The 27,293-nt window shown below is 42.0% G+C and overlaps 1 protein-coding gene across 4 annotated transcripts in view; it reads left to right on the forward strand.

Moving 5' to 3' along the window:
• TRPM3 (transient receptor potential cation channel subfamily M member 3) overlaps window positions 1–27,293 on the forward strand; it is a 591,964-nt gene that overhangs the window by 494,800 nt on the left and 69,871 nt on the right. The window contains exons 13-19 of one of the 4 annotated variants that reach the window (XM_066604176.1): window positions 3,433–3,468; window positions 3,628–3,768; window positions 7,430–7,459; window positions 11,839–12,128; window positions 14,052–14,280; window positions 18,085–18,252; window positions 25,621–25,758. In XM_066604176.1, coding sequence (XP_066460273.1) covers window positions 3,433–3,468; window positions 3,628–3,768; window positions 7,430–7,459; window positions 11,839–12,128; window positions 14,052–14,280; window positions 18,085–18,252; window positions 25,621–25,758 — 1,032 coding nt within the window. The remainder of the gene's footprint in view (window positions 1–3,432; window positions 3,469–3,627; window positions 3,769–7,429; window positions 7,460–11,838; window positions 12,129–14,051; window positions 14,281–18,084; window positions 18,253–25,620; window positions 25,759–27,293) is intronic. The other 3 variants (XM_066604177.1, XM_066604178.1, XM_066604179.1) reach the window with 3 other exon arrangements.

Raw genomic sequence — 27,293 nt, forward strand, 5'->3', positions numbered from 1 at the left:
ACCGATCTTAGATGTGTTTCCAACCTCTGGAAATAAACAAGAATGTTTCCATTCACTGACATCAAATAAAGATCACATTATACAATGGATACACTTCATTTACTTAAAATCAGAGAAACAATCTTTACTATGACTCCACGAAAATTCTGAATTGATCTTTTAGTTTGTAATGCTGCCCATTATATACTGTATTGTGGAGGTGTTATGGCTACGTTCTTTTGCTGGCAGGTAGAAGCTAATGCAGTGTACATCTATGGTGGACCACTCACCACCCAAAAAGTAAATGGCCATCGAGGAGTTGTTCATCAACTTACCAGAGCTGCTGTTCTGGACTGGTGGCTTGAAGCTACAGTTCCCAACATGCTCTGCACAAGTAGTGTACATCCATTTATAGGAATAAAGGAGCAAACAGCACAATAATCACTCGCGTATTCTCTAGTCTTGACATCAGTACTCACAGGAGGACTTGCGTACAATAAAATTGATATGTTGCCGATTTAAATTCCGCACCACGTCAATTTCCGTATGGGTTTTGTGCGGATTTCTACCACAGTATGTGGATCTGCTTTTGAAAATCTCATCCACTTTGCTGCTACTGTAAATGCTGCAGAATTTCTGGGGTCTGCACTGAATATCAGTGGCAAATCTGCAGCATGTGAACATGCCCTTATATTGCTTTATGGATGCCAAACACTCCTATTACCACCCCCTCCCAGATAAGAAAATAATAATATTATATGCAGGGTGAAAATAGCCGGGTTATGTGCCTTGGCCACAGTACTTAAATACATAAATAGGGCAGAAAATCAAACTTCATTCCAAGGTACAGAAAAGCCTTACTAACCTCACTAGCCTTACTCGTTGAGTTCTGTCCTCCCAGTACAATGTAATAGTTTTCCTTGGGTTATTTGTACATCTCCCTATTGTGCCTTCTGTCATAGGAGCGTGTCCACATATGACAGATATTTCGTCATTCTTGTTATGTCCTGCCCAGACCACTAGTTGAAATGCAGTCCATACTGCGAGTTCAACTCAAGCACCTGAACAATGTTTCAGTTTCTGTCTATAATGTAAGTGGCCGGTACTGTGGACGTTCCCCTTCACGGTTTTGGTTGTGCTATTGATATTGTGCTGTCTCGTATCACAAACCACAGAAGGATTTTAAGTGATTTTGCAATAGATCCTCTGTGGTCAGGATAAGCTGTCTATGGCCTGACTGAAGATTCATAGTGGAAAGGTAAGCTAGAAATCTCTATCTGTGGGCTGAATGTGAACACTATAGACCAGGTGTAATTCAAGCTATCATACTAGTGAGGGAATTGATGTCCCAACGGCACGTAGTGACTAAAGTATGCAGTGGGAGGATTGGATGGGACTGGTTTCCTCTAAATCCCTTGGTAAGACTCCCCAATTTCAATAAGGCTTAGTTCAGTCCATTATATAATGTACTTTGCTGTAAGGCCAGATACCCATTAAAGAGGTTTCCCCCATTATACCAGCTTCTGATATGTGAATCAGACATGAGAAAACGGGGTCCAAAACATGTCACCCCAAACTGCTCAAAGTGAACAAGCTCTAGGGTTGATGTTGAATGAAAGCTGTCTCCTTCAGCATGATGTCCTGTAAGCAGGCAATGTGTTATGGAGCAGAAGGAGTGAAAAAGATGGATATATAGGTTTGCAAAAAAAACAAAAAACTATTCAGTGTATCAGAGTCCAGCAGGGGGTCTTTGCACTCATAGAAGGAAGGGTGTTGGGGTGTTTTCACATCTGCACTCGGGGTTCTGCTTACGGGGAGCAAGAAAGGGGAATCCCTGTGGCTGAATGGTTCTGATTCAGGATGGAGTCGAACAGTACGGAACCGACCCCTTAGACTATAAAGGGGTCTGTTGGGTTTCTGTTCAGCTGCCTGGCTTTTAGAGGGAAGAAAAAGCACTGCATGCAGCGCTTTGCTTTAGAATATTTTGTGCCGGATCTGAGTCAAAAACTGAATGGACCCTTTAATAGTCGATTGCATCCGTTGGATGCCGTTCGGCTCCATCCTGAATCTGAGCCATTCAGCCACAGGGATTCCCCTTTCCCGCTCCCTGAACAGAGCGGAGGTTTCAATTCCGATGTGGAACCACCCTTACTAGTGAGATACTCACAGTGAGCAGGGACGTTTTATAGTGAGCATGTCATACAACTCCTCCTGCTCTATAGCACGCTACCTGCATATTGTCCACATGCTCAATATGAAAGCCTCTCTCTAATTTGATGATCAACAGTGGGAACAATTCCATTTGGCTCTCCTCCCCCTACTGCTGTGACTATTACTCTGCCATATCTATTTGCAATGTCAGGAGTTGTTCTACTAGATATTGTAGAGCCTTTTAGAATAGAATCTGCTTCTTTATAGATCTACGCTGCTTAATAGCAGTGCTGTACACCAAGTTCCTCATGTACCGTGTGCTACTAATTGCTCACCTAACTCAGAGATCATGTCTTCTGGACAAAGGGAAATGGTCACTTACATACTGCCAGATCTTTGGATGCAGTGTGTTCATTACAAATATACTCCATTAGTATGAATGAGCAGATGTAAATACTCTCACGTCCTACAACCATGTTCTCGGCTATCATGGGCCAGCATTTAACATTAAGGCTAGCGCTGCACAACGGCTTTGGTCAAAGATTGCAACCTCGTAATCTAATAGAAATTAGGTTGCCCCTCACAAGTAGCTATAATTCGCAGATTGCAAGTAATCTATCATTTTTGCATTTCTTGCGACCCGCCGTCTGTGTAGCCCTAGCCTAAAACACGCTGTACTGGGAACTTGGAGTACAAGACATATTCAAGTATTACAGCAAGAAGGAAATAATTTCATAATGTATCCCAGGTCCTTGTAACTTGCCTTTGATTTATTACCCTATGCTGCATATAGGAGGGGATCTAGTGTTCAAAAGAAACTGATATTTAGAGAAGAGAAAACATATTTGAGAACAACTATCCTTTCAAATGATAATATATGATAGACGTCCACCTAATACCCTGTTTCCCTGAAAATAAGACATAGCATGATTTTCCAGAATTTTTGAGGATGCAAAATGATTTTTCAGGCTTTTTGAGGATGCTTGAAATATAAGCCCTACTCCAAAATTAAGCCCTGCTAACAGTTAATTTAAAAAGTCCATTTAAATAGTGTCCAGGCAGCTATACATGTAAAAAAGTTAAACCTTTTTGAACAAAAAGTATTATAAGACACTGTCTTATTTTCTGGGAAACACAGTAAATAACTTATTGTGACATGTATTGTCACTGCACCCACATCCCACTGACCGTATTCTCTATAGGCAGCTTGTTGCGTGCTGGTGAATGGTGAAAAAGGTGTAAACTTCAGTAATGTTCATCGATTGCTGCATCTTCTTATTTCATTTATGTCTTCTTTCCAAGCGAGAATATCCAGGTTTCGGTTGGATCTATTTTAAGGTGAATTACATGGCCAATATATTTCATTTCTTTCCATACATTTCCGTTCATTTGCTTAAATCTTTGTTAGAATACTTAATTGGTGTACTTTTATAAACCTTGTCGTCACCTCCTGTGTTTGTGTGTGTCCTCCTACATTTCTGTGTGCCTTCTTCACAGGGAAATCTACCTCCGGACTACAGAATAAGTTTGATTGATATCGGGCTTGTTATTGAGTACCTAATGGGAGGAGCGTACCGCTGTAACTACACCAGGAAAAGGTTTCGGACTTTGTATCACAATTTATTTGGACCAAAAAGAGTAAGTTAGGAGTCCACTTCTATTTGTGAACGTCTTACATATTCATGTACAGGAGTTCTACAGTCTTAGTAAAACTGACCTGAAGGAAAACCAGCATTTCCCTTGTGAATTCTTACTGTATATTGTGATGCCTATGAGCCCCAGCGGGTTCAGCCAAGGGCGTAACTATAGAGGATGCAGGGGATGCGGTTGCACCCGGGCCCAGGAGCCTTAGGGGGCCAATAAGGCCTCTCTTCTCCATATAAGGAGCCAAGTACTATGAATAAAGCATTATAGTTGGGACCCTGTTACAGGTTTTGCTTGGGGCCCAGAAGCTTCAAGTTACGCCTCTGGGTTCAGCCTTGGTAAATTACCATTGCAGAGGTTAGGCGGCCGAGTTTCTTCTCCAGTGAACTATCACCCAGTAGGGATGGGGAGTTGACATTCCTTGTGGGACTATATAGGAAGTGGAAGGAGCTGCTGGCCAGTTTTCTTAAATTTTAGGGCAGTTTCAGATGAGCGTATGCACAAATACGCTGGTGGTAGCGCAATGTAGAACTAATTTGATCTGCACGTGTATCTGCACATAGTATTGACGTTTTTGCACATGCAGGGCCTGTTCACCTGCACACACACACAACACCAGCACCCTGATTTAAAAGGCCATTTAGGCTAATCGGGTCAGGATTGTTCTTTTTTACCACGGAATTGCACAGCATACTGTGCATTTGCGAATGCATTGCGCACCTCTGATAGACTTCCATGGCGCCCTTGGTGAGCTAATACGCAGGACAATAGAGCAGATCCTATTTTTTTGCATGAGTGCAAAGAAGAGACATGAGAATGAACCAATTGAAATCAATGGGTTCTATTTACTGTGCTTTGCGTATACGCTTGCAGATACATCCGTCTGAAGCCTCTCTTAGGGCTCCGTTAGACAACTGTATTTGCGCACCATTTGATTTCAATGGGTTTGGTTCTGATTTCCATATTTCGCGAGCACGGTAAACAGTCAGACCTGCTCTACTTTCCTGCGTATTTGCGTACCAATGGCCCCATAGAAGTGCAGGAACATGTGCAATATGCTATGAAATTCTGTGAAAAAGAGAACACATCTGGGCCTCATTAGGCTAAATAGCCTTTAAATCAGGACGACTCAAACTCGTTCACTGCGCAAATACGTTGACTGGTGCATGAGCAATTGCGCATATGGTCGTCTGAAGCCGCCCTTACAAACACATTCTTTGTAAAAATACAATAGATTAATTCTTGATTTTTTTAAATACAAAAGGATGTTAGAATCTGTGGAATTAACAAACTTAATACACGGGGAAATAGAGGGGTTGCCCATAGTAACCAATAATAATACGGATTCTTTTTCCAAAAACCTTCTGAAATATAGGAGCTGAAAGTTGATAACTATGTGCAATTTCTTCTTGTTTTCTTTGCTCTATTTCTTACAATGGTTGGCAGATGATCCAACACAACAGTCCTTGTAATAAGCTGTGTTTTAATACATTAAATATTTGTATCTATGTGTTATTTAGTTATTTGTCTGTGTTTACAACGCTTTAAGCTGAACTACAATATTACAGATGTAGCAAATGTAAAATTAACACTTAACGCACTCAATCCACAGTCATTGCAAACTTTAAATTGTTACTTAACCCCTCAAGGACCAGGCTGTTTTGTACCTTAAGGGCTTATTTAGATGACCGTATATCGGCTCGGTTTTCACGCCGAGCCGATATACGGTGTCCTTGTCTGCAGGGGGGGGAGGATGGAAGAGCCAGGAGCAGGAACTGAGCTCCCGCCCCTTCCCCGCCCCTCACCACTATTTGCAATGGAAGGGACGGGATGGGAGCGGAGCTAAGCGCCAGGACTTAGCTCCGCCCCTGTCTCGCCCCCTCCTATTGCAAATAATGGCAAGGTGCAGAGAGGGGGCGAGAGCTCAGTTCCTGCTCCTGGCTCTTCCATTAACCCCCCCTGCAGAAAAGGACACCGTATATTGGCTCGGCGTAAAAACCGAGCCTATATACGGTCATCTAAATAAACCCTAAGGACCAGACACTTTTTAGGGATTTTACCCATGTGGCGGTTTTACTGCCCAATTTTTTTTCTTTAGCTACAAAAATTATTTTTACTGCATTTCTTTTCTATGACATATAGGGTGATTTTTTAAATATCTTTTTCACTGACTTTTTTTTTCCATTTTTTAGTTTTATTGGGGGTAAAAAGCTAAAAAAAAAAAAGATTTTTTTAACATTTATAGTTATTTTTGTTTATTTAGTATATTTATGCTAAAAATAAAGTATGGGAATGGGTTCCTCTATTCGTTTTGGATGTTTTGATATATAGTATGTATAGTTTTGGTTTATAGGGCACATACGGCGACGGTTTTGGTTGGCTCCGGCTCCGGCTTTGTGTTATTCTCTTTCTTATGTATATATTGTTGTTTTATTCTGTAATTTTGTTTTATTCATGTATGTAGTTTTGTTTTTTACTATCTATGTCCCCCATGACGTCATGTAAGACCTCTGGGGGACATTCACATTTTTTTTCTACATTTGACAGTTTCCCACTGTAGCTGGGGCCTCTATAGGAGCCCCCAGTTACAGGGGAAAACAACCCCTGTAGTGACATTAGTCACTGGCAGAGCTGGTCAGAGTCTAGTATGACCCTCCAGCTCTGCTGTAGCAGGGAACTCTGGTGGTCATATGACCCCCCGACTCCCGTAGTGAAAGTTACACTTTACTTTCACTTTCTAATACACAGTGCTAATTGAGCACTGTGTACTCGGAAAGCAGAAGGCAGAAAGTGTTATATACCCCTCCTGCCTTCTCCTGGTTATCAGCTGTCACTAACAGTTCCTGATTGATTGCAGAGCCAGGAGACTTAAAGCGATGCCATAATTTCACATACGGCTGTGCTTTAAGCCCAGGACCACGCGCTGTAAATTTACGGTGCCATGTCCTTATTGGGTTAAATATGGGTTTTCTGCAACTGTGTATTGAATGCATTAAGTGTTACATTAATATCTGCTACATCTACACATTTTCCAGTTACGGTACTGAGCGGTCGCAGGGATATAAGAACCTTTATCCATTCATGTGCATTAGGCAATGCTACAACTATTCACACTGTAGCTTATCTACATAATCGGTTATAAACCTGCATAAACTGACAGCAGGATATATATATATTGTGAGAGCTACACATCTCTACATGAAACAAATGCCATATTTCCAGTTGTTAAAAACAATTTTGCCTTTGGGACACAAGGGAGTAAGGAAAGTGGAATACAACATTAATCACCAGTTTCTGTCTCCCTTTACAGCAATAACTCAATCTCCCCCAACTCCCAAATCATATTAACACCTTCCGATTACCTCGTTTTATATGTTTTTTGAGCACATTGAATCTTTTATCAGACTCCTCACACATAGCTCCGCTCCTGCTATCAACATTTTCCACTTTGCAACTTTTTCATATGAGCAAAACTGCATTCACAAACAGTGTTTTAGTTGATCTATCATGTGACCCACATTATTTGTGGCCACATGCTCCTAATGAATGGAAATATAGTTCCATATGCAATAAAATAATGACTGTAAGAAATGTATTCTATGTAGGTGATATGCATTATATTCATACATATTATTGGCTATTTCTTATCTAACAGCCCAAAGCCCTGAAGCTACTAGGAATGGAGGTAAGTTCTACTATTGCTTCTTTCATTTTTCAGCTTGAAAGACATCAGTCAGTATGTCATTCCCCAGACGGAGTATTCTGTAGTGGTACGGCAGTGTAAAACACTATGGGTTAATTAGGTGTTTAAGCGTGGATTCAGACGTGCGTGGCTTTGTTCCCCTATATGGCCATGATAATCACGGCTGTATGATGGGACAAAACGAAACCCCGCATCTCTATGGGATTTCAGGGGTTCCATTTTCACCACCTCTTTCCCTGCCTGTGATTTGTACGGCTGGGAAAAGACAGGACCTACCCTATCTTTCCCGCATGCAATTAAAGCACGGGCAGCCGCTATCTTGGACTATCTTATACCGCCTCTTTTTACAATCTCCGGCACTCTGGCTCGGAGTTTGAACAGTCGGCGATGGGGAAGGGATTCCCCTCATTCAGGCTCAACTATGCTCCATATTGCCAAGCGTCGTTGCACGCTCAGTTCATCAGTATTCTGTGAGCCAAAACCAGGAACATACAGAGAGAAAGTATAATGGAAATATTTGCATTTCTTCCGTATTTTGGATCCACTCTTGGTTTTGGCTTATAAAATGCTGAAGGAAAATACAACTGTGTGAATAAGCCCTATGGTTGAAAACACATTGCCGTTGGCGCAACTATGTTTGGCAGTTCTAAGCATAGTTGCACCTGAACAAGGAAGATAACCTCGCTGGCAGTTCAGACTCTGCACCAGAGCGCAGGAGTTTGAAAAAGAAGCGGGAAGATAGTAGTTGCTCGATCTTCCCTGCACTGTGTTTACTAGATGCAGATAACATAGGGCATGTCATATATTTCCTCCTATAGAGATCAGTAGTTTCGTTTTGTCCCCTTTTACGGCCATGAGTATCAAGGCTGTATAAGGGGAGGATGACCTGCGCATAAGTTTTTGCCCTTAGGGCATGTAATAAAATCTGTGGATTTGCATGTCATCTTTCTTATCCATTATTGTGAATGGGGACAAAGGCCAACAAAACTGCAAGAGCACCCCAAAAAATTTGGTGTGTTGTGATATAAAAATGTATACATTTTTGCACAGCTCTTGTAAATGAGAATTTTTCAACACCTTCTTCATTACAATGTAACTTCTGGATATTGCAGTAAATTACTCGGAAACCAAACGCAAAAATTCATTTGATTGGCTACACGCACAAGAAATAGCGGTTTGGTTAAAAATTACATCGCTGTCATGCAAAAAAATATTAGAGCTCCTAGCTGCAGTCAGGGGATTAAAAAACATTTTTGAAGAATATATAAAAGTTTCCATTGGACCACCATGTTAGTGTAAATGGCAGTCACAAGTTTTCTTTTAAACTTTCTAGGTCAATGCCAGTTTGGTCATATTAAAGCTTGGTAGTTTTTCTGCTGTGGCAATTTGTGACCAATGGCCTAATGCACTCTTTAAGAAAAAAATTAAGCACCTAGAAGAAGTTGTTTTGCTGCAGAACTCGGCATGCAGTTCCATCTCAGGCAGATGTGCATATGATTAGGCTTGTGGCGTGATTAGGTGAACAGTCTTGCTTTCTGAGGTCCTAAAAATGGTTCCACCCTTGGCCTATAAAAGGCTCTCGGAGGCTGTTTGTGTGCAGTGACCTCTTCTTCCACTTGTGTAGAGCTTGTTGACCACTAGACGCCTCTATGATGCAGAGAAGATTTCACCCAGTTAACAGAGTTTGGTATGGGATGCATTATTGGAAAGCTGGATGGTCGTATCGATGAATTGCCCCCCACATGGGCCACTCTGGTCAGACTGTTAGAAGGTGTTTGGACCAGTAAATACTTGGGGACACACAAGGCGACTGGCTCAGGATGCCCTCAACAGACCACCAGTAGAGACGATCATCTGACAAGCACGAGCAGCTCCAACTGTCTCATTTTCCACCATGCAGAGCCAGATGGCACCATCATTACAGGCCCCTGTGTCTGTTAGAACCATTTTCAGGTGCTTGGCTGGAAAACGCTTGGTCTCACGGCGCCCAATACGTGTACTGTGTCTGACACTCGTTATCAACCTAATTTGCAGTGGTGTCATGAACAATGAAGCTGGACTCCTACGGAGTGGAACAGAGTTGTCTTCAGCAATGAATGCAGGTTTACTTTCAGCACTGGCAATGGCCATGTTCATGTCTGTAGTCCTAGGGGTGAGCGTCTTAATCCTGCCTTTGCTGTGGGGCGGCACACTGCCCCCACTGCTGGTGTGATGTTCTGCGAGGCCATCGCATACAGCAGTTGGTCTCCCCTAAAGGTACGAGGGACAATGACAGCTCAGTGATATGTTCAGGACATCCTGCAGCCACATGTGCTCCTGTCATGGCGGCTTCCAAGAGGCATTTTCCACCAGGATAATGTTCGGCCGCACACACAAGGGGGTCACAGGAATGTCCCCACAACATTGTCACACTTCTGTGGCTGCCCGGTCACCAGATTTATCGCCAATAAGACCATCTCGCATGCCAACTTCTACAGCCTACAATTTAAGGACTCCAGAGGCTGTGTTACAGTAATTATGGACCAATGTGTCACAGGATACTATAAGGAACCTGTATGCCTCCATGCCTCCATGATATCACATCTTGTATCCAAGGTAGAGGTGGTACAACAGGGTACTAGATCCTCTATGCCCACCTGTATCATCTTGTATCTGAGCTAGAGGCGATACAACAGGGTACTAGAGCCTCCATGCCCGCCTCTATCACATCTTGTATCCAAGCTAGAAGCAGTACAACAGGGTACTAGAGCCTTCATGCCTGCCCGTATCACATCTTGTATCCAAGCTAGAAGCAGTACAACAGGGTACTAGATCCTCCATGCCCTCCTGTATCATCTTGTATCTGAGCTAGAGGTGATACAACAGGGTACTAGAACCTTCATGTCCACCTGTATCACATTTTGTATCCAAGCTAGAGGCGGAACAACAGGATACTAGAGCCTCCACGCCCACCTGTATTACACCTTGTATCCCAGCTACAGGCGGACCAACAGGGTACTAGAGCCTCCATGCCTGCCTGTATCGCAGAAGCTTAGCAGAGCTAGTCTATCCCCCTCCCTCCCCAGCTTATGTGAGCCACTGCTAATCTCCCCCCTACCTTCCTTTTCCGGAAGCTCTCATAGGTTCCCATAGGCATATTCCGGTAAAAGATAATTCAAGACCTATCTTTTCTGTGTAAAATCGGGCAGCCAGAATATGCACTGAATATGCTATCTTTTCCGGTCAGCCAATTTTACACACCACAAACTCGCTCATCTGAACAAAAACATTGGAATCCAATGCTTTATTTAGTTGCGATTTTTGGCCGGCATTTTATTTTGGCAAAATAGCCGCCATAAAACGCTTGTGTGAATAAAGCCTTATGGAAGGAAGTGTTTGCCTGAAATGTACACAGTAGTAAGAACTGTTCAACACCTACTAATAAGTGTGGCCGAAATAGACAAACCAAACCCACTAACTACAAGTATCCACAACTGACCCTGCAGGGAATATATCAACTCTTGTAACTAATTAAAACTAGAAACAATGTATTGTACTCGCCTTGTGGTGTACAGGATGCTCAATTAAGGTGTCACAGTAATATTCAGAGAGGGACTATCTATGCACTTTATGACCATTATTATTATTAGCTGCCTAAAACATAAACTACAGCAGCAAACTGTCCTGTGTGATCCTGACCTACTTATACATCAAGCCAGGGGTTATAGAACCAAAATGCATACCGTGATGCCTGTGCTCAAGCTGCACATCTATAGGGCCTGGTTTATAATGTACGGCAAACATATAGGGCAACATCAATATACATCCTTATCATAAAGCCTTGACGTCTGCCCCGAGGAGAGAGGTCAGCGGTCACAGACACAGCATCAGCTGCAGGCTTGTAGAGAGAGATGCCAATAGGGATGCTGGCCGGCTAGAGGCCAATAGGGAGGTTGCTATTGACCTCTGGCCGGGTAGCATTACAGGGACTACTAAGAGGGCAGTCTTACTACTGCCACCAATATAGGGGGCGCTTTACTACTGGGCCACTTTGGGGGTCGCTCTTACTACTGTGGCCACTATGGGGGGTCACTCTTACTTTTGTGGCCACTATGGGGGGTCACTCTTACTTTTGTGGCCACTATGGGGGTCACTCTTACTACTAAGGCCACTATGGGGGTCACTATTAGGGCTCTTCACGCGGGCGTAAGCGCATTTCGGTCCTAAAAAATATTTGTGCAACCAAAAATTGCATATGCCAGCGGTTTTTTTTATGTGCGCAAATCCACTGTATATATAGCTAGATGCCAATGAAAATAACCTTAGAATGTTCCCCACGCATAAAGCTATGATCTTGCAACTAATTATAATGTCTGTGACAGGATGACATACCAACGAGAAGAGGAAGGAAGACTACTAAGAAGAGAGAAGAGGAGGTGGACATCGACTTGGATGATCCAGAAATCAATCATTTCCCTTTCCCATTCCATGAGCTGATGGTTTGGGCGGTTCTGATGAAGAGGCAGAAGATGGCTTTGTTCTTCTGGCAGCATGGAGAAGAGGCAATGGCCAAAGCCCTAGTAGCGTGCAAGCTCTGCAAGGCCATGGCACATGAAGCATCCGAGAATGATATGGTTGACGACATATCGCAGGAGCTCAATCACAACTCCAGGTTGATATTGTAGTAACACTGTAAAGAGTGAATGTATGAAGGATTGTGATACAATGTATGTTTCGGACATAATTAAGTTAAACTCATTTGTGGCAGCCAGTGGCCCGAAGGTCCTGCCAGTAATACTGCCCTTTCTGACCACTGGCCGCTGCGGGTGGTTGGGTTTTGGCGGCATGCAGCTTACCACAGTGTAGGGCTCTACTCTTAGGCCGGATTCACACGGACGTATGTGCACAATACGCAGAAAACAGAACCTATTGATTTCAATGGGTTCGTTCTCATATGCATATTTGGCACGCGCAATTTAGTAGCATAAAAAAAGGCGCAGCATGATCTAATTGGCTATTTCAATGGCTGAGAGCTTTGTTGCGTTTTTTTTTTTTTTTTGCGAGCGCAAGAACAACAGTAAAATATGCCGTTAAAACTAAGTCTAGATAACTAGTGGGAACCCATAGTCCTCCTTAACTTACTGCCTGCATACAGGATACGTAAACTCAGTATATGGTCCCATATTGCTCTCCTAGTGTTTAGCGGGCTACACATAATAAAATTATAGTTTACTGTAAATTAAAAAAATCTACTTATGTTTAAAAAGCCCCATATGCCAATAAATTATAACTAGCATTAATGACATATAGATCTGCTCAATCTAATAGTCATTTTAGGTAATGTATTCACTATGAATTCATTTGTTCGAAGAAGTAGGAATGTAGAGATGGAACAATAGGCTGCAGGATGTAAGGAGCGGCTGCACTTATAGGGGGGGGGTATATGTTGTCTCCATATTAGTGGCATATGGTAACACTCCAGGATTTTAGGAGTAAGGAAAAAGCATCTGAGCGCGTCTTCAGAAGAATGTATTTCGCAGGAGTTAATGTCAATGGGTTCTTTCACATGCATTTCGGCTGTGTGCACAACAAAGGTCTCCATAGAAATTTATGGGAGATGCGCAAATGTGCAACTTGCTGTGCAATTCCGTGAAACACATCTGACCTTATTAGGCTAAATAGCCTTTTAATTCATGGCGGGGCTGTCATGCACGCATATAAACAGGCTTGCATGCACAAAAAAGTACAGTTCAATGCACCAATACAAACTAGTCCACAACACTTTTTTGTCCGATAAGACAGCTGAGCATAAAACAAACAGACCCCATTATAATCAATGGGGTCCATTCAGTGGTGTTCGGTTCTGTCATAAGACGGACCTGTTCAGCCAGGGGATTCCCCTTTCCCGCTCCACCAACGGTGCAGGAAAACAGAAGACCCGATGCAGATGTGAAAACAGCCTTAGGTTGGCTTCACATGAACAGATTCCTATTGTGGATTCCGCGATTGTTGTCTGTGCGGAGGATCCACAGCTTATTGCACACATTGACAGGCATTTACTTTCGGTTTCTCACTCACACTTGTGGATACGAATTACATATTCCACTAGCGGACGAAAAATCGCAGCATGCTCTATTTTGTTGTGGATGGCCTCCATTGAAGTCAATGGAGGCTGTCGACCCACGACCCATACGCAATTAACATTAGGTATGTGCCATGGGTACTGGTGCCATCGCTAAGTGACGGTGCGGTAAATAGAAATATTGGAAAAAAATCTGTACTGCGCATAATCGACCATCATCCGCAATACAGAAATCACAGGTACACGGGGTCAACCACCAGCTTCACAGCTGGAATCCGCATGCAGAATCCGACCCGGTCGTGTGAAGCCAAGCTTACTCACACCATACACTGTCTTTGAGATATATAATGATATTTATTAGTTAAACACCCGTTTTCACTGCGGTTATTTTTCTCGTACCTGCTCCTAATCTGTCTTTATTTGCGCCCCGTCCATGGAGCTCTGTAGCAACAGAGTTCGACAAGAAAGCCTTCTGTGATTACATGGAATAAGTACAAGAGCATTATGTTTCAGGGAGTTTGGGCAGCTGGCAGTGGAGTTATTGGACCAGTCTTACAAGCAGGACGAGCAGCTGGCAATGAAACTGCTGACCTACGAGCTAAAGAATTGGAGCAACGCCACATGCCTGCAGCTCGCCGTGGCGGCCAAGCATCGGGACTTCATTGCTCACACGTGCAGCCAAATGCTTCTGACAGACATGTGGATGGGCCGGCTCCGGATGCGCAAGAATTCTGGTCTTAAGGTTAGATCCTTATGTAACTAAGAGTACGCAACTTTCATTTGCTTTTTGGAAATATTTCTAACACTTTTGCTTATATACATGAAAGAGCTCTTCTTGTATTCCACTTGACATAATCTTCTCAGTTCTCTGTATTATGCTGTTCCTACGTTATTCCTCCTGGAAATGTAGAAAAAAACAACAACTGGGCATTGCATTTTGAGTTCCCCCTTTCCTCCTCATGGAAGGTGTTACATTAGTGCTGTTCGTGTGAACAGCGACCTAGATGTTTGTAATATAATTAAAGCTAACGGGAAGGATATAGATTTAAAACCGGACACAGAGCAACAAACAGACCAAACTAAGGCTGGTTTCACACGGGCCTTAGTGCGATGGGAAAACGCTGAATTTTGAACCCATGCTTTTCAACGCTTTCCTTCACATTTGCGATGTTTTCGCTCATGCAGTGTTGTGTGGAAAGAAAATTGTGGCATCTCCTATCTTTCTGCATTTTTTTCCTTTAGAGCCAACTTTTTTATCACATCGCAAAGCATGAACTTACGATTTTTGTGCGATGCAATGCGTTTTTAACATTAGAGAATCCTCTTGTTTATCTCGTGAGAAAATCACAAGCGGCAAAGATGTTTTTGCAAGAAAAAGCAGCGCTGACGCTCTGACATCTCATGAGCAAAATTCTGATATTGCCGCGATGCTAAAAGAAAGGGGAACTCAGGCACCGAACAACATCAGATTAGATAAAGTGGCCAATTGCTTACAAATGTACTAATACAGAAAGGCAGGTAGAATTACCAATACATATGAGGTATTGGTTAATTTTTGGGCCAAAATACACAAGCTCACAAGCCCACGCCAAGGGTCCTTGCTGTCTTGTGAGTTCTTTCACTAGTATAGCTAAAAGCCACAGAAAAAGATCTCTCTCCATCTCCCCCCCGCTCTCCTCCGCTCTCCCCTGCCACCTCCCGCTGCTCCCCCGAGCATGCTCGGATGAGAGGGCAGTTACTCGAGAAGAGCGATGCTCGCTTGAGTAACTGACCTTATCGAGTAGGCTCGCTCATCTCTAGTTACTGCACTTTATACAACGGCACTTTCTTTTGTCTTTTCTTACTTGTTTAAAATCAAGTGATTTAATTTAGGTGAACAATTGACTAGATTGTATAAATCCAATAGAAAATGGGAGTTGTGCTGCTTCAAGAATTCGTGCACACACCACATCTGAGGAATAGCCCCATTGCACTATTAAAAGGGGTTGTGTGCAAATACGAAAACTAAAAAAGAGCAATGTGTTTGTTCTCAGTGAGAGAAGCCAGGTAATCTTGTAGATATAATACCTTTTAATGGCTAACAAAAATACATGATGTTACAGCAAGCTTTCAGGGATATCTCGCCCCCTTCGTCAGGCTAATGAATAAAACTACTTTGGATGGCACATAATTATAACATAATGTTATAATGCACCTCCATGTGCAGGTTGAAGGAGAGATAGGACACATCATAAAACTGTCCTGAGCTCAGTGGACTGATTTACGATGTATGTCTTCGCTCTGTTTGTATGTTGTTTTAAGTTTTGAGTGCGAAACAGTCCCAAATTTCTGCGTGTGAACATTTATTTAGATCAACAGGAATGTGTTCTCCTCTCCTCCCCTCTGCATCTGTATGTTATAATTATGTGCCATCCAAACTAGTTTCATTCATTAGCCTGACGAAGGGGGTGAGATATCCCCAAAAGCTCGCTGTAATATCATGTATTTTTGTTAGCCATTAAAAGGTATCATATCTTCAAGATTACTCGGTTTCTCTAACTGAGAACAATCACAAATTACGAAAACTGTTTCAGCAATTGCATCATCAGAAAATGGGCTATTGTTTAAATTAGAATTTTACATTAAATATATTTTCAAGAACGTTCTTTTTGTCACCTCGCTAACATCACAGGCAGGATTACACTGAAAGATAACTCTTCTACTGCATATAAGTAACACCAGATCCACCATTAACAATTGGCCATGGTCACATCTCATCTACTTCTCCTCCCCGCACAGTGACCTCTATATATGTTGCAGAGCATGACTAGAATAGTCTCCTATAGAAGCCAATGGAACAGATATTGTCCATTGTGTGAATGGTCCATAAGACTGCTGTAAAGAAGGCAGATGGCCGTCCACATAGTCATGAGTAGACAACAGAATAAGCAAATCTACAATCAGAAAGTAAAAACGGATTTGAAAAGTGGAAAATGTGTCACTGTCAAGCTTTAATTAGTGATAAAATATAGGTGATACATTCCTTTTAAGTGAAACGTCATAAGTATCGAATATGCAAACTCTAAGGCCATTTTCACACGGACATTTGTAAAATGCAACATTTTACAGCGTTTTTGAATGGCATTTTAAAACGTTTCAACAGCGTTTTTAACGCACCCCATCATCGCAATGAGTGATGTGATGTGTTAAAAAGCTCCGAGACACACTAATGTAGAACAGACAACATTTTTTGAGAGCGGCCTTTGAAATGTCGAGCTAAAACGCTCCTCTGAGAATCCCCATTGAAATCAATGGAGGCCCAGTATAGCTTTTTTTCTAGCGGGCATTTCAAACACCCGCTAAAACACTGTAAAAACCGCTTGTGTGAGAGCGGCCTTATTCACTGCCTCAAAGAAAAGGCATAACTTAAAGTTCCTGGGCATCATTACTGCAGCAGATCTTTACCAAGATTCCCTGCCAGTTCTAGATCTGGTGTCTTTTTATGTGGACAAGAGAGCCTTGAAGACCCTCAGTCATCATGGCCTGGTGTGACAACAATAAATTCACCACCTGCATTTATCAGCGTGCTTAAATATGATGCAAATCAATGAATTTTTGATCTTTGTTGCTCATTTCTTTGGAACACTGATGCCCTCACTCTTTAATATCTTAAGGAGGTTTAAAATACTCATGGCCTATCCTCAGGAGATCAGTAGTAGATTTATGGGAGTTTGTCAACCCTTGAAGTGAATAGGAGCTTTGCTTGTAATACCAAGCCTCGCCTCCGCAGTGGGAACAGAGCTGTCTGCATCAGTAATCAGCTCAGTGCACAAGCCTGGCAAATAGCTGATCAGCAGGGTTCCCCGCCGGTAAACCTCCACCAATCTACTATTGCTGACCTATTCTGAGAATAGGCAAGGAATACCTTAAAGGGATTCTGTCATTAGAAAACAAAAATTCTATACTTACCTATTCCTCCCCCGTCAGTCTTCTTACTGCATCTTCTCCCCGCTGATCTTCTCCTGGCTCCTGCAGTCCCCCTGGGTCACGTAACCTCCAGCTGGCCAATTCTTCTTCCGGTGACGAAGCACTGCGGAATATGTTGACGCTATACAAATAGTTTATTATTATTATCCATTGCCAGCATTCTCCTTCCTGCAGGGCAATGTACACTATGTCACTAGTGATGTAGTATTCACAGCCTAGCAGGGAGTGCCGAGCTATTGCTGAGACAGAGTGCATGCGCAGTCTCGGCAATAGATCGGCATTCCTTCCTAGTGACATTATCCTACACTGAACTGCAGGAGAAAGAATGACGAAAATGGTCGCTCCATAACAAAAAGAAGAGGATCCAGCCGGCTGGAGGTGAGGTGAAAGGGGGATTGGAGAAGATCAGCGAGGACAAGATGCAGTAAGAAAACTGCCTGGGGAGGAATAGGTGAGTATTGATTTTTTTTTTTTTAATGACAAACCCCCTTTAAAGCTGGACAAGTCCTTTAATGTGAATGGTTTAATGTAGAATACCTGTTCAACGTCTTCCTTACTATTATCATGTCTCTTCTTTTAGGTGATTCTAGGAATTCTACTTCCTCCTTCAATTCTTAGTCTAGAGTTCAAAAACAAAGACGAGATGCCATACATGTCCCAGGCGAATGAAATAGACCTGCAGGAGAAGGAAGTGGACGAGCCCGACAAGACTGTAAAAGACAAAGAAGATGATGACATGGAGCTAACGGTATGAATGGGCTATTCAAAGCAGATCTTTGTATAGAGTACATCTTTCCTAGGCATTTAATAAAGTGTTACTCAAGGTAAACTTTGCAACATGCAGCATGTTCAGTCGTCTTACTTGTCCCATCTCATCCACACTTAACCATCCTGCTCAGTCCCTCACTTCTCTCCTTGAACACGTTGAAGTCTACGAATATCCTTTGCCAAGCAGATTGTCTTGTATGCTTCTAATAATGAATCCTTTACTGTCTGTGTCTTAAATTCATTCCCCTTCATGCATTGAAATGGCGTTTTTGCAACATTTTAGACATTTGATGATGAGATTATATATTTTGTATAATTTCAACAGAACAATTCCCTAGTTTGTAAATGACTTTCAATGACGTAGCATTTCCCGACAGCCTGACCAGTGTATACATCTTGTATTCTTATCAATGATATCATACCCCCAATCTAGATTTCAATGACCTCTGTTGTTAAACATCTAACCCCCCCAGACAAAATTACATTATTCTAGAAGTGGAGGTATTGACAATTATTTCAAGATCTACATAAAGGAAGTATAACCTAAAGGGATGGGCAGTTTAAAACCCAACTTTTTTACACAGGGAGTGGTGAGGGTGTGGAATCGCCCACCTGAGGAAACATTTCAAGAAAGAATGGTGGACTTCAAGACAAAATTAGATGCTGTAAGTACTTGGAAACCCAAGGTCCTTACCAGAGGGTGAGCAGGATGGATAACTGCCTTAATTCCCTGTACCATTCCTTCACTTCCCTCCCCAGTGTTCTGGTAGTATTAATCAATTCATTACATATCCTTATCTTTTTCCCATCCGTCACCATATAAGAACTAGATGTAATTACTACTTTTGCAAAACAGAATATGAATATGTTCAGATAAAGCTTGATCAGCAAGACATTTTGAATAATTAATGTAACTCTAGCCATATCTTCATACCAAGATATCAGCAGGCGTTGTTTGCTTGAAGCCCTGGCATTTGTAATTGCCTTGCTGAATTTATCTCGTTAAGAATAAAATGCTCGAAATGAGTTCTGTAGGGTAATTACTGTAAGGCCGCATCGGGGGGTTTCGATTCCTGCTCTGTTCAGGGGGGCAGGAATGGGGAATCCCCATGGCTGAACAGCTCCGTCTTAGGATGGAACCGAACAGCGCCCAACGGATCTCATTTACTATAATGGGGTCCGTTCAGTTTCTGCTCAGTTGCCCGTCTTTTTGCCGGAAGAAAAAGCGCTGCATCCTCCAACCTGAGGTCCAATGCAGATGTGAAACCACCCAAAGAATGGCATAAAAATTCCAATATGAAGCAACTGTGTTAAGTAGTACAAACCAGGGGCACGACATGCATAGGATATTGTGATGGTACAGTAGGAGTTCACACAAAAGTTTCATGCATACACACTGATGTATACAAATATGCCTTTGCATGTCACATTCTGTGAACTTGTAGTAAAGCATACATAAATGTGACACAACAAACAGCGTCCCACATCAAATATAGTAGGTGTGAAACTGTGCACATGTAGTGCCAAATTGTTGTCCATAAAGTGCCAGCGCCAAGAGAACATCATACTATGTCATAACACAGCTATTGCTTGCTCACATAGATCCAAACCGTGTCCACTATGTCTACATAATACTATACTGTGCCAACATAGAGCCATATAGTGTCCATATAGTGCCATACTATGCCTACATAGAGCCAATGAAAAAGGTTTGGTATGTGTTAGCCAGTAGTGCAAAATGTGATTGTTCTCAGTAAGAGAAGCCAAGTAATCTTGTAGATATAATAGCTTTTAATGGCTAACCCCTCAGGGTTCTTCCTCAGGCATAATGAAATAGATCTGAAGAGGCATGTATGTATATATATATTGTAGCACAGCGGGGGTTACAGAGCACTCCAAACCGTCACTTTTCTTTTTGTTATGTTTATTTATACAGTCTTTAACAGAAACATAAATAACTGGGTCTCCAGATAAATGGTAAATGATAGCAAAAACAAAAGAGTCTCTGTTTAGGTTTAACCCTCCTCAGTCCGGAGGTGACACAGGTACGTCCTCAGCTGAGGAGACCATACAAGTCCATGGAGGTGCACAGACCTGTGGATGTCCAGAGCGCAGCTGGTCCTTCTGCCTTCAATCTCTCAGGCTCTAGTCCAAGGGCAGGGGTATCCCCTCCAGGGGTCCTGCTGCAACCAGGTAGCGCCTCGTCCACAGCGCCTCTCTCTGTTCACAGTGGAAGTCACAGAGTAAATGCAGCCTGTATCTCCCAGGCGCACACACCTCCTTCTACCTTCCACCTGTCTCCTTAAATGGCATGCTGGACAGGTGGTAAGATCTGGCCTGGAGTGAAAGAGGACCGGACTACCTCACAGAGGCTAATAACCTCTGTGACACATACCTTCCCCTCCAGACCATTCCTCTTACCCTGTTACAATATATATATATATATATATATATATACACACATACTTATGACAAGGCACAGACATGGATATGATTAATTTGTACATAAAGGAATACCGCAACAGGATGAGTAGAGACATGAATACATACTTAAATAATCCACTAATGAGATTTGAAGATTTTATGGTCTCTGAACTCACATCCATGTCTTTGCTGTGTCATAAGTATGTGTGCGTGTATATATATATATATATATATATATATATATATATATATATATATATATATATATACATACCTCTTTGGATCTATTTCATTATCCCTGAGAGGTTTGAAAGCTCGCTATAGCATCATGTATTTTTGTTAGCCATTAAAAGGTATCATATCTACAAGATTACTTGGTTTCTCTTGCTGGGAACAATTTACATAGAGCCAAATCATGTATAATACAGCCCTATAGTGTACCAGCTAAAGTAATCTCCACATATTTTGAAACAGTGTCCAGAGAACATTACATTTTGCCAAATTACAGCTATACTTTGCTCAAATAGTTGTCCAGAGAGTTTGACAAATAGCCAAGATACAAATAGTATTGTGTAAAAATACACATTATTGCGTACTGTGCCCACATAGTACCTACTGTCTGACTGATCTTAATTGAAAGGTATTATTTCAAGAGAGCTTCAAAACTGCTCTAAATGTTCAAAGATTCTGATATTCTCATATTTTAAAATTCCCAAGCTAAATTCATTTTTCCCAAACTTTAGTTCTGTAGTTGATGAGCTTAATAGTTCTCTGCAATTGTTAAAGGGGTTGTCCACTTTTTATTGATACCTCATGTCAACCAAACACCAGACAAGGAAACTGAGTGAAGAAACAGGCTGAACATGTAAAACACAGGAGGTAACTGGGTGCTAGACATACAAAACAGTATCACAGACAGAGCTAGAAACAGAAGGGGAGACTGGAACCTTTCCCTGGATCTGCCCTAATTGGACCTGAAAAGGAAGTGGAGCACCTACCCTGAAAAGGGTGACCCATGGGTGGAGTCTAACTAGATCCCCTAAACATCCCTAAGTGTAATATGGGAGAGGGAAATGCAGAAGGAAAGAGCAGAAAAAGACAAAAACGCAGTACCAAAGGGAAAAGACAAAAGAGTGTCTGAAAACCAAGTCCAAGGTCAGAGTCCTAGAGAGAATATAGTCGGTACCAGAGGAACATGCAAAAAATCATAGTCAGAGTTCCAGAGTCCAAAAAGTCATGCACAGGACGTCAATCACCAAAACCACCAAGTACCAACACAAGACCAGGATACAAAAGTATTACCAGCGTCTTCTGTACAGAGGCACTGGAAAAAAACACCCTAAAAGAGGTAACGATAGCCAGTCAGCCTATCCATACAGTAACAGGCAGACGCATCATGCGATCTGGCACTAATGCTGTGACATCACACGGGACCCATGCATGCACTGAGAGCTAATTGGCCCTAGCGGCACCATGACACCTGATTGGTGTCAGTTGAATGTCAGGGGTCACATGATAAGATATGGGTCACACAACTATTGCTGTGTTTAGTCTGGAATGACTGGTCCATGGACTTTACTATTTGACTGTGCAGAAGGGTGTAAAAAAAAAAAGTGTGAGCCGAATTTTAAATCCATGAACAGTATATTAGAAAGCTGTATGATTTCCTATTCTCTAACTAAATGCATAAAAAGAGTGAAACGTGGACAAGCCCTGAAGGTTTTTTCTTGCTTCCATATTTTACAAACTAACACTGAAATTAAATCTAAAAACAAGAAGCGGCAAAGAAGGTGGAAATCAGGACAATACTGCAAAGAAGTCCCAGGCTCATTTACAATTTAAATTCCGCAATACTAAGTATGTGTCAGGCGGTAATTAAAATTAATGAAATGCATGGACCCCTTTCAGCTCAGCACAAAGCTCATTTTTGTAGAATAATACTTGTCAGGATTTTCATTCGGTGCAAAATTGAAGAAAAAAAAATAGAATCAATGTTTACTCTGAAATTGTTCAATTACAAAGTAATGATTAATATTATCCTACACTGATCACAGGCGGCACAACAAACCGAAACAGGCAGGAAAAGCTGTCAAAAGACAAAAACATCATGACAGATCTAATCCAAAGTTTATAGAGCAAATCAAACTGAATCCAGCAGCAGCCGCCCGCACCAGGATTGCATCACTTTGTATATGTTCCTATAGGAATATGCAGAAATAGTGGTTCTACAGAGGTGTCAAGTGCTATTATCACTTATGTATTGGCATGCGGCCTCATGCATGTTAACGGAAATCCTTTGGGAGTTCTAATGCCTTCTACGCTGCATGTTACACTTAAGTATTTGTAGATAAGGAAGATGGAACAATACCTCTACAGCGCCAACAATACGAAGGCAGCATTCCTGCAAATCAATTGCAGACTCTTTAGACAAGCCTTATAAGAATTACTGGGAATTGTGAGCCAAAGCCAGAATAACCATACACGGACAGCTGTTCTGGTGATTGCCCCTCATCAGTGTGCAGTAGGTTTCTTGCTTCCCTAGTGAGAGTCCTAGAGATGTGGGTCAAAAGGGGTATCGTTTCTCCTTAGGGAGAGCACCTAGAAGACGAGTGAGGAGACTTATAAGGCAATCCATGCTCCTCTGGGAAATATGCAAATAAGGAAGATAGAACAATACCTTGAGAACATAAGGTGTAGTTAACTGCTTGCACTTTGGGACTTTCTGTAGGTAGTAGTGCAGGAGGTATGCAAACGATGCCTATTCTCCATGTACTGTTCTTAAACTCAGTGAGTCCAGTTTACGTTTTTGAGATGATCCCCGGTGGTCTGGCTGTTGGAATCCATGATATTTAGTTGCTATTACAGTAGGAAGCTCTGATGTGACTACATCTCTTCCAAAGTTCTATAATACATGGTTGGGTCAAGTTCTTCATGATGAGAGTTACTCTACATTAACTACTCTCGCAGCAGCTCTACTCTGCAGCTATGAGGGCGGCTTCAGATAAGCATATGTGCAAACCTATTTGTGCAGTGAACATAGTTGATTTGCGCATGCATTGATGCATAGTACTGTACTAGGGTCTGTTCATATGTATGCATGACCCCCCCCCCCATCTGATTTAAAAGGCTACTTAGCCTAATGAGGTCTAGATGTGTTCTATTATTCAAGGAATTGTGCAGTGTATTGCGCATTTTCGCACCTCATATAGACTTCTATGGGGCACTTTGGTGTGCAAATATGCAAAAAGATAGAGCAAGTACTTTTGTGTGCGCCTGAAATGCACGCAAAAAATTAATGAGAATGAACCTATTGACATTAATGGGCTCTTTTCTCTTTGCGCAATGCATGGTACAAATACGTCTATGTGAAGCTCCCCCTAGTGGGCATCTCAAAACTTTCCGCTATGATATTCGTATGTCATTAAAATACTAATATTGCAGGGATTTTCCGTAATATACATGAAATTAGGCACATGTATGCAGGCATGGGCACTCATATACTCATACATATCTACATAAGCAGGGGCAGACACAGATTGCCCAGGGCCGCTGTGTAAAGAATATGCATAGGCCCCGCCAAAAGATTATATATACACTACACATGTAGTGGAACAATTTGAGCCCAATAGTAAAACTCCCCTCCACCCCATGTCTCCATCATTGTGCCCCCTGTAGGCCGCACACATTAAGTGTTGCTTATAATGACCTCCCCACAGTAACAGTGCTCCTACTTAATAACAATGTCCTTTTGGCCTTCAGTCAGTAATAATCCCTCTTTTGCCTCTAGGAACTACTAATGCTCTTAGTCTGTAATAATTGCCCTTAATTCCCATAGCCAGTAATAATGCCTGTAATGGCCCCAAAGTCTGTAATAATATTATTTATGGCCCCAGGGCCTGTAATAGTATAATTGTCCCTATTTATGTATGTATATATCACATGATCACACAAGCCAGCAGGGAAGTCAGAGAAGAATGGTGCTGACTATAGATGCCAGGGTAGCAACATAGGGGAATATAGTCAGTTTTTTTAGTGTGGCCTGACTGCCCTGCCTACCCTGGTAGCCTTGACCCCCAGGTGGTATGTCCACCCCTGTACAAGACTAGATCATAAATAGTTTATAATTGGACAACCCCTTTAAGTGAGACACTTTAACCAAATGCTCTGGCATCTTTAATAGATTTTATATATAGGTTTCGGAACTGTAGAAAAAATGTAAAACTGCTTTTGACCAGCAGGGAAAAACAGAGAGCCTTTCAGTTGAGTAGGTATGGTGTTGATAGTGCAAACTGCTATAAGGCATATGTGGTACATGTGAGATACTCTATGACTTCGTGCAAACAATTCTAGAGGATTTCTTAGGGCGGTTTCACACCTGCCTTCGGGGTTCCCCTTTCCTGCACCGGTCGGGGAGCAGGAAAGGGGAATCCCATGGCCAAATGACTCAGGATGGAACCGAACAACGCCGAATGGACTCCATTGACTATAATGAGGTCCATTTGCTACAGGCGGTATTTTGAATCAGATCTGTGGCGGAACTTCTGACCGGAGATTCCAACGCAGATATGAATCCGGCCTTACATATGCGAAACCATTTGTAAGTAGGTAACATACACTTTACAGCATATTCATAATCGTTTTTAGATAGATGTCAATTGTGTGATCTATTTCTCATACCGGGTGTGATACTGTCTATATCGGTACACTCCCTACAATTAATCTGTACCATTTTTCTGTTATACGATTTGACATTGACATTGCAAATGTGTTTCCTTTTACCCGCACTAACAAAGTACTCTATATGTGGGCGCAAGACGCAGGATTTCTATTCTCGTGATTTCAGCAGTGAATGTTTCATGTAAAGAGGAAGATTGCTCTTTAAACTTTGTATTGTACAACCAGATAATAGTGCTCCACTTTATAGGCAATGCTGGCAAGAGGCAACGGTGATACCGCGAGAAAGAAGGAGGAAGAGGAACATACACGGCATCGGCTCATACCACTGGGCAGAAAAATATATGAATTCTACAACGCACCAATTGTTAAATTCTGGTTCTATACAGTAAGTAGCCAGTCTGCTATTACATAAGGAAATTGTAGCAATATATAGCAGGTGTTTATAGAATAATAGTATTTCTGTACATTTAGTGTAATAACAACAATGTTTTAGAACATCATAAATAAGAAAAATATTTTAACATCACCCGACACATGGGTGATACACCCCTGGTAGGAGGGTTGGGTTGGCACGGGCTCCTAGGAACAGGGCCATAAGTAATAGTAGCTCCCCTCCTGGTTGTGTATGAAAAGTGGGGTTATAAAGTTGAGTTGTGGCTAAATCTCTGACAAGCCCTGTCCTGAGGTTTCTCTGAAGTCAATGCTGGTTGAGGCCAATGTAAAGTCTACAGGGACCTGAGAGACAATTCAAGCTGTTGTGTTTTAAAGATCGTTCAAGTTGGAACAGCGCCATCTAGAGTGCATTGCAAGTGTTAAAGGAATATTCCCAGAATTTACATTTCTTAACTATCCATAGCATATGTGGATTGGTGATAAAGGTGAATTCTGGAAATACCCCTTTAGGCTTTTGTGCTGTATATGGGGTTTGTAAACCATCAAGCATGTTGTGCTAATTCTCATGTGAAGAAAAGGAAAAGTATAGTTTATTACTGTATTTTAACCTGTTTAGGCCTGCAACTGTTCCTTTGAGAAGGACTATCCACCCACCCTCATATAAGTCAATATCTTCTATTGGAGGTTTATAAGCTGCCATCATTTACATATGTCCCATGATCTTCTTTATTATTTGGGAGGAGATGTATGCAGCATAGGAAGTACCTGCATGCTCCATTGCAATTTATAGGAAATACATTAACAGCTCAGCAGTGTTCTCAGCTGTTTCCTTTTCTCCCTATACTTGTGTAGATTGTGCCATGGGCCTCATGTAGTGCAGAGTGTTAAGGCAGCAGAAATGCAGTCCTAAGCTCTCACTCATGACCTGAAGGTTGCAGGTTCAATCCCCGTTTGGTTCAGGTTCCTGGCTCAAGGTTGACTCAGCCTTCCATCCTTCCAAGGTCGGTAAAATGAGCACCCAGCTTGCTGGGGGGGTAGTAAACAAATAACCTGAAAACGCTGCGGAATAAGTTGCCTCTATACAAATAACAAGTGCCTTCCCCATGTATGTGTGTACCCTCTCAGCCTGATTATGTTTTCCCAAATTTCTTCCTTCCTCTGCAACTTTTCTAACTCAAAAGTTTGCTAATGGATCACAGATGGACCATAATTGTTATCCTTAGGCTACTGTCTCAGCCTGGACTTGATCGGAACTCAGGGTAGCATTGATAAGGATCCTCTCGTGCAAGGTCTGCCACAAGCCTGCACTTTTTTAGAGTTATAATGAATTGGTGACTGAGGATCTGATCGATCTCGCTGAGAGCTGAGATGGAATGCTGATCAAAATCTCCTGTAAGTCATTCAGCTATTCCGGGATTCTCTCATCTTCCCACTGAAAGCGCGTAAAGAATCAACTGCGTAGACTACCAACAGTTGCAGTCTTGCCATTAATAGCCTTTGGTGTCGCCTTTCTTGAGCGTTATAATA

This window comes from Eleutherodactylus coqui, chromosome 5, assembly GCF_035609145.1.
Source record: "Eleutherodactylus coqui strain aEleCoq1 chromosome 5, aEleCoq1.hap1, whole genome shotgun sequence".
NCBI classification, from domain to species: domain Eukaryota; kingdom Metazoa; phylum Chordata; class Amphibia; order Anura; family Eleutherodactylidae; genus Eleutherodactylus; species Eleutherodactylus coqui.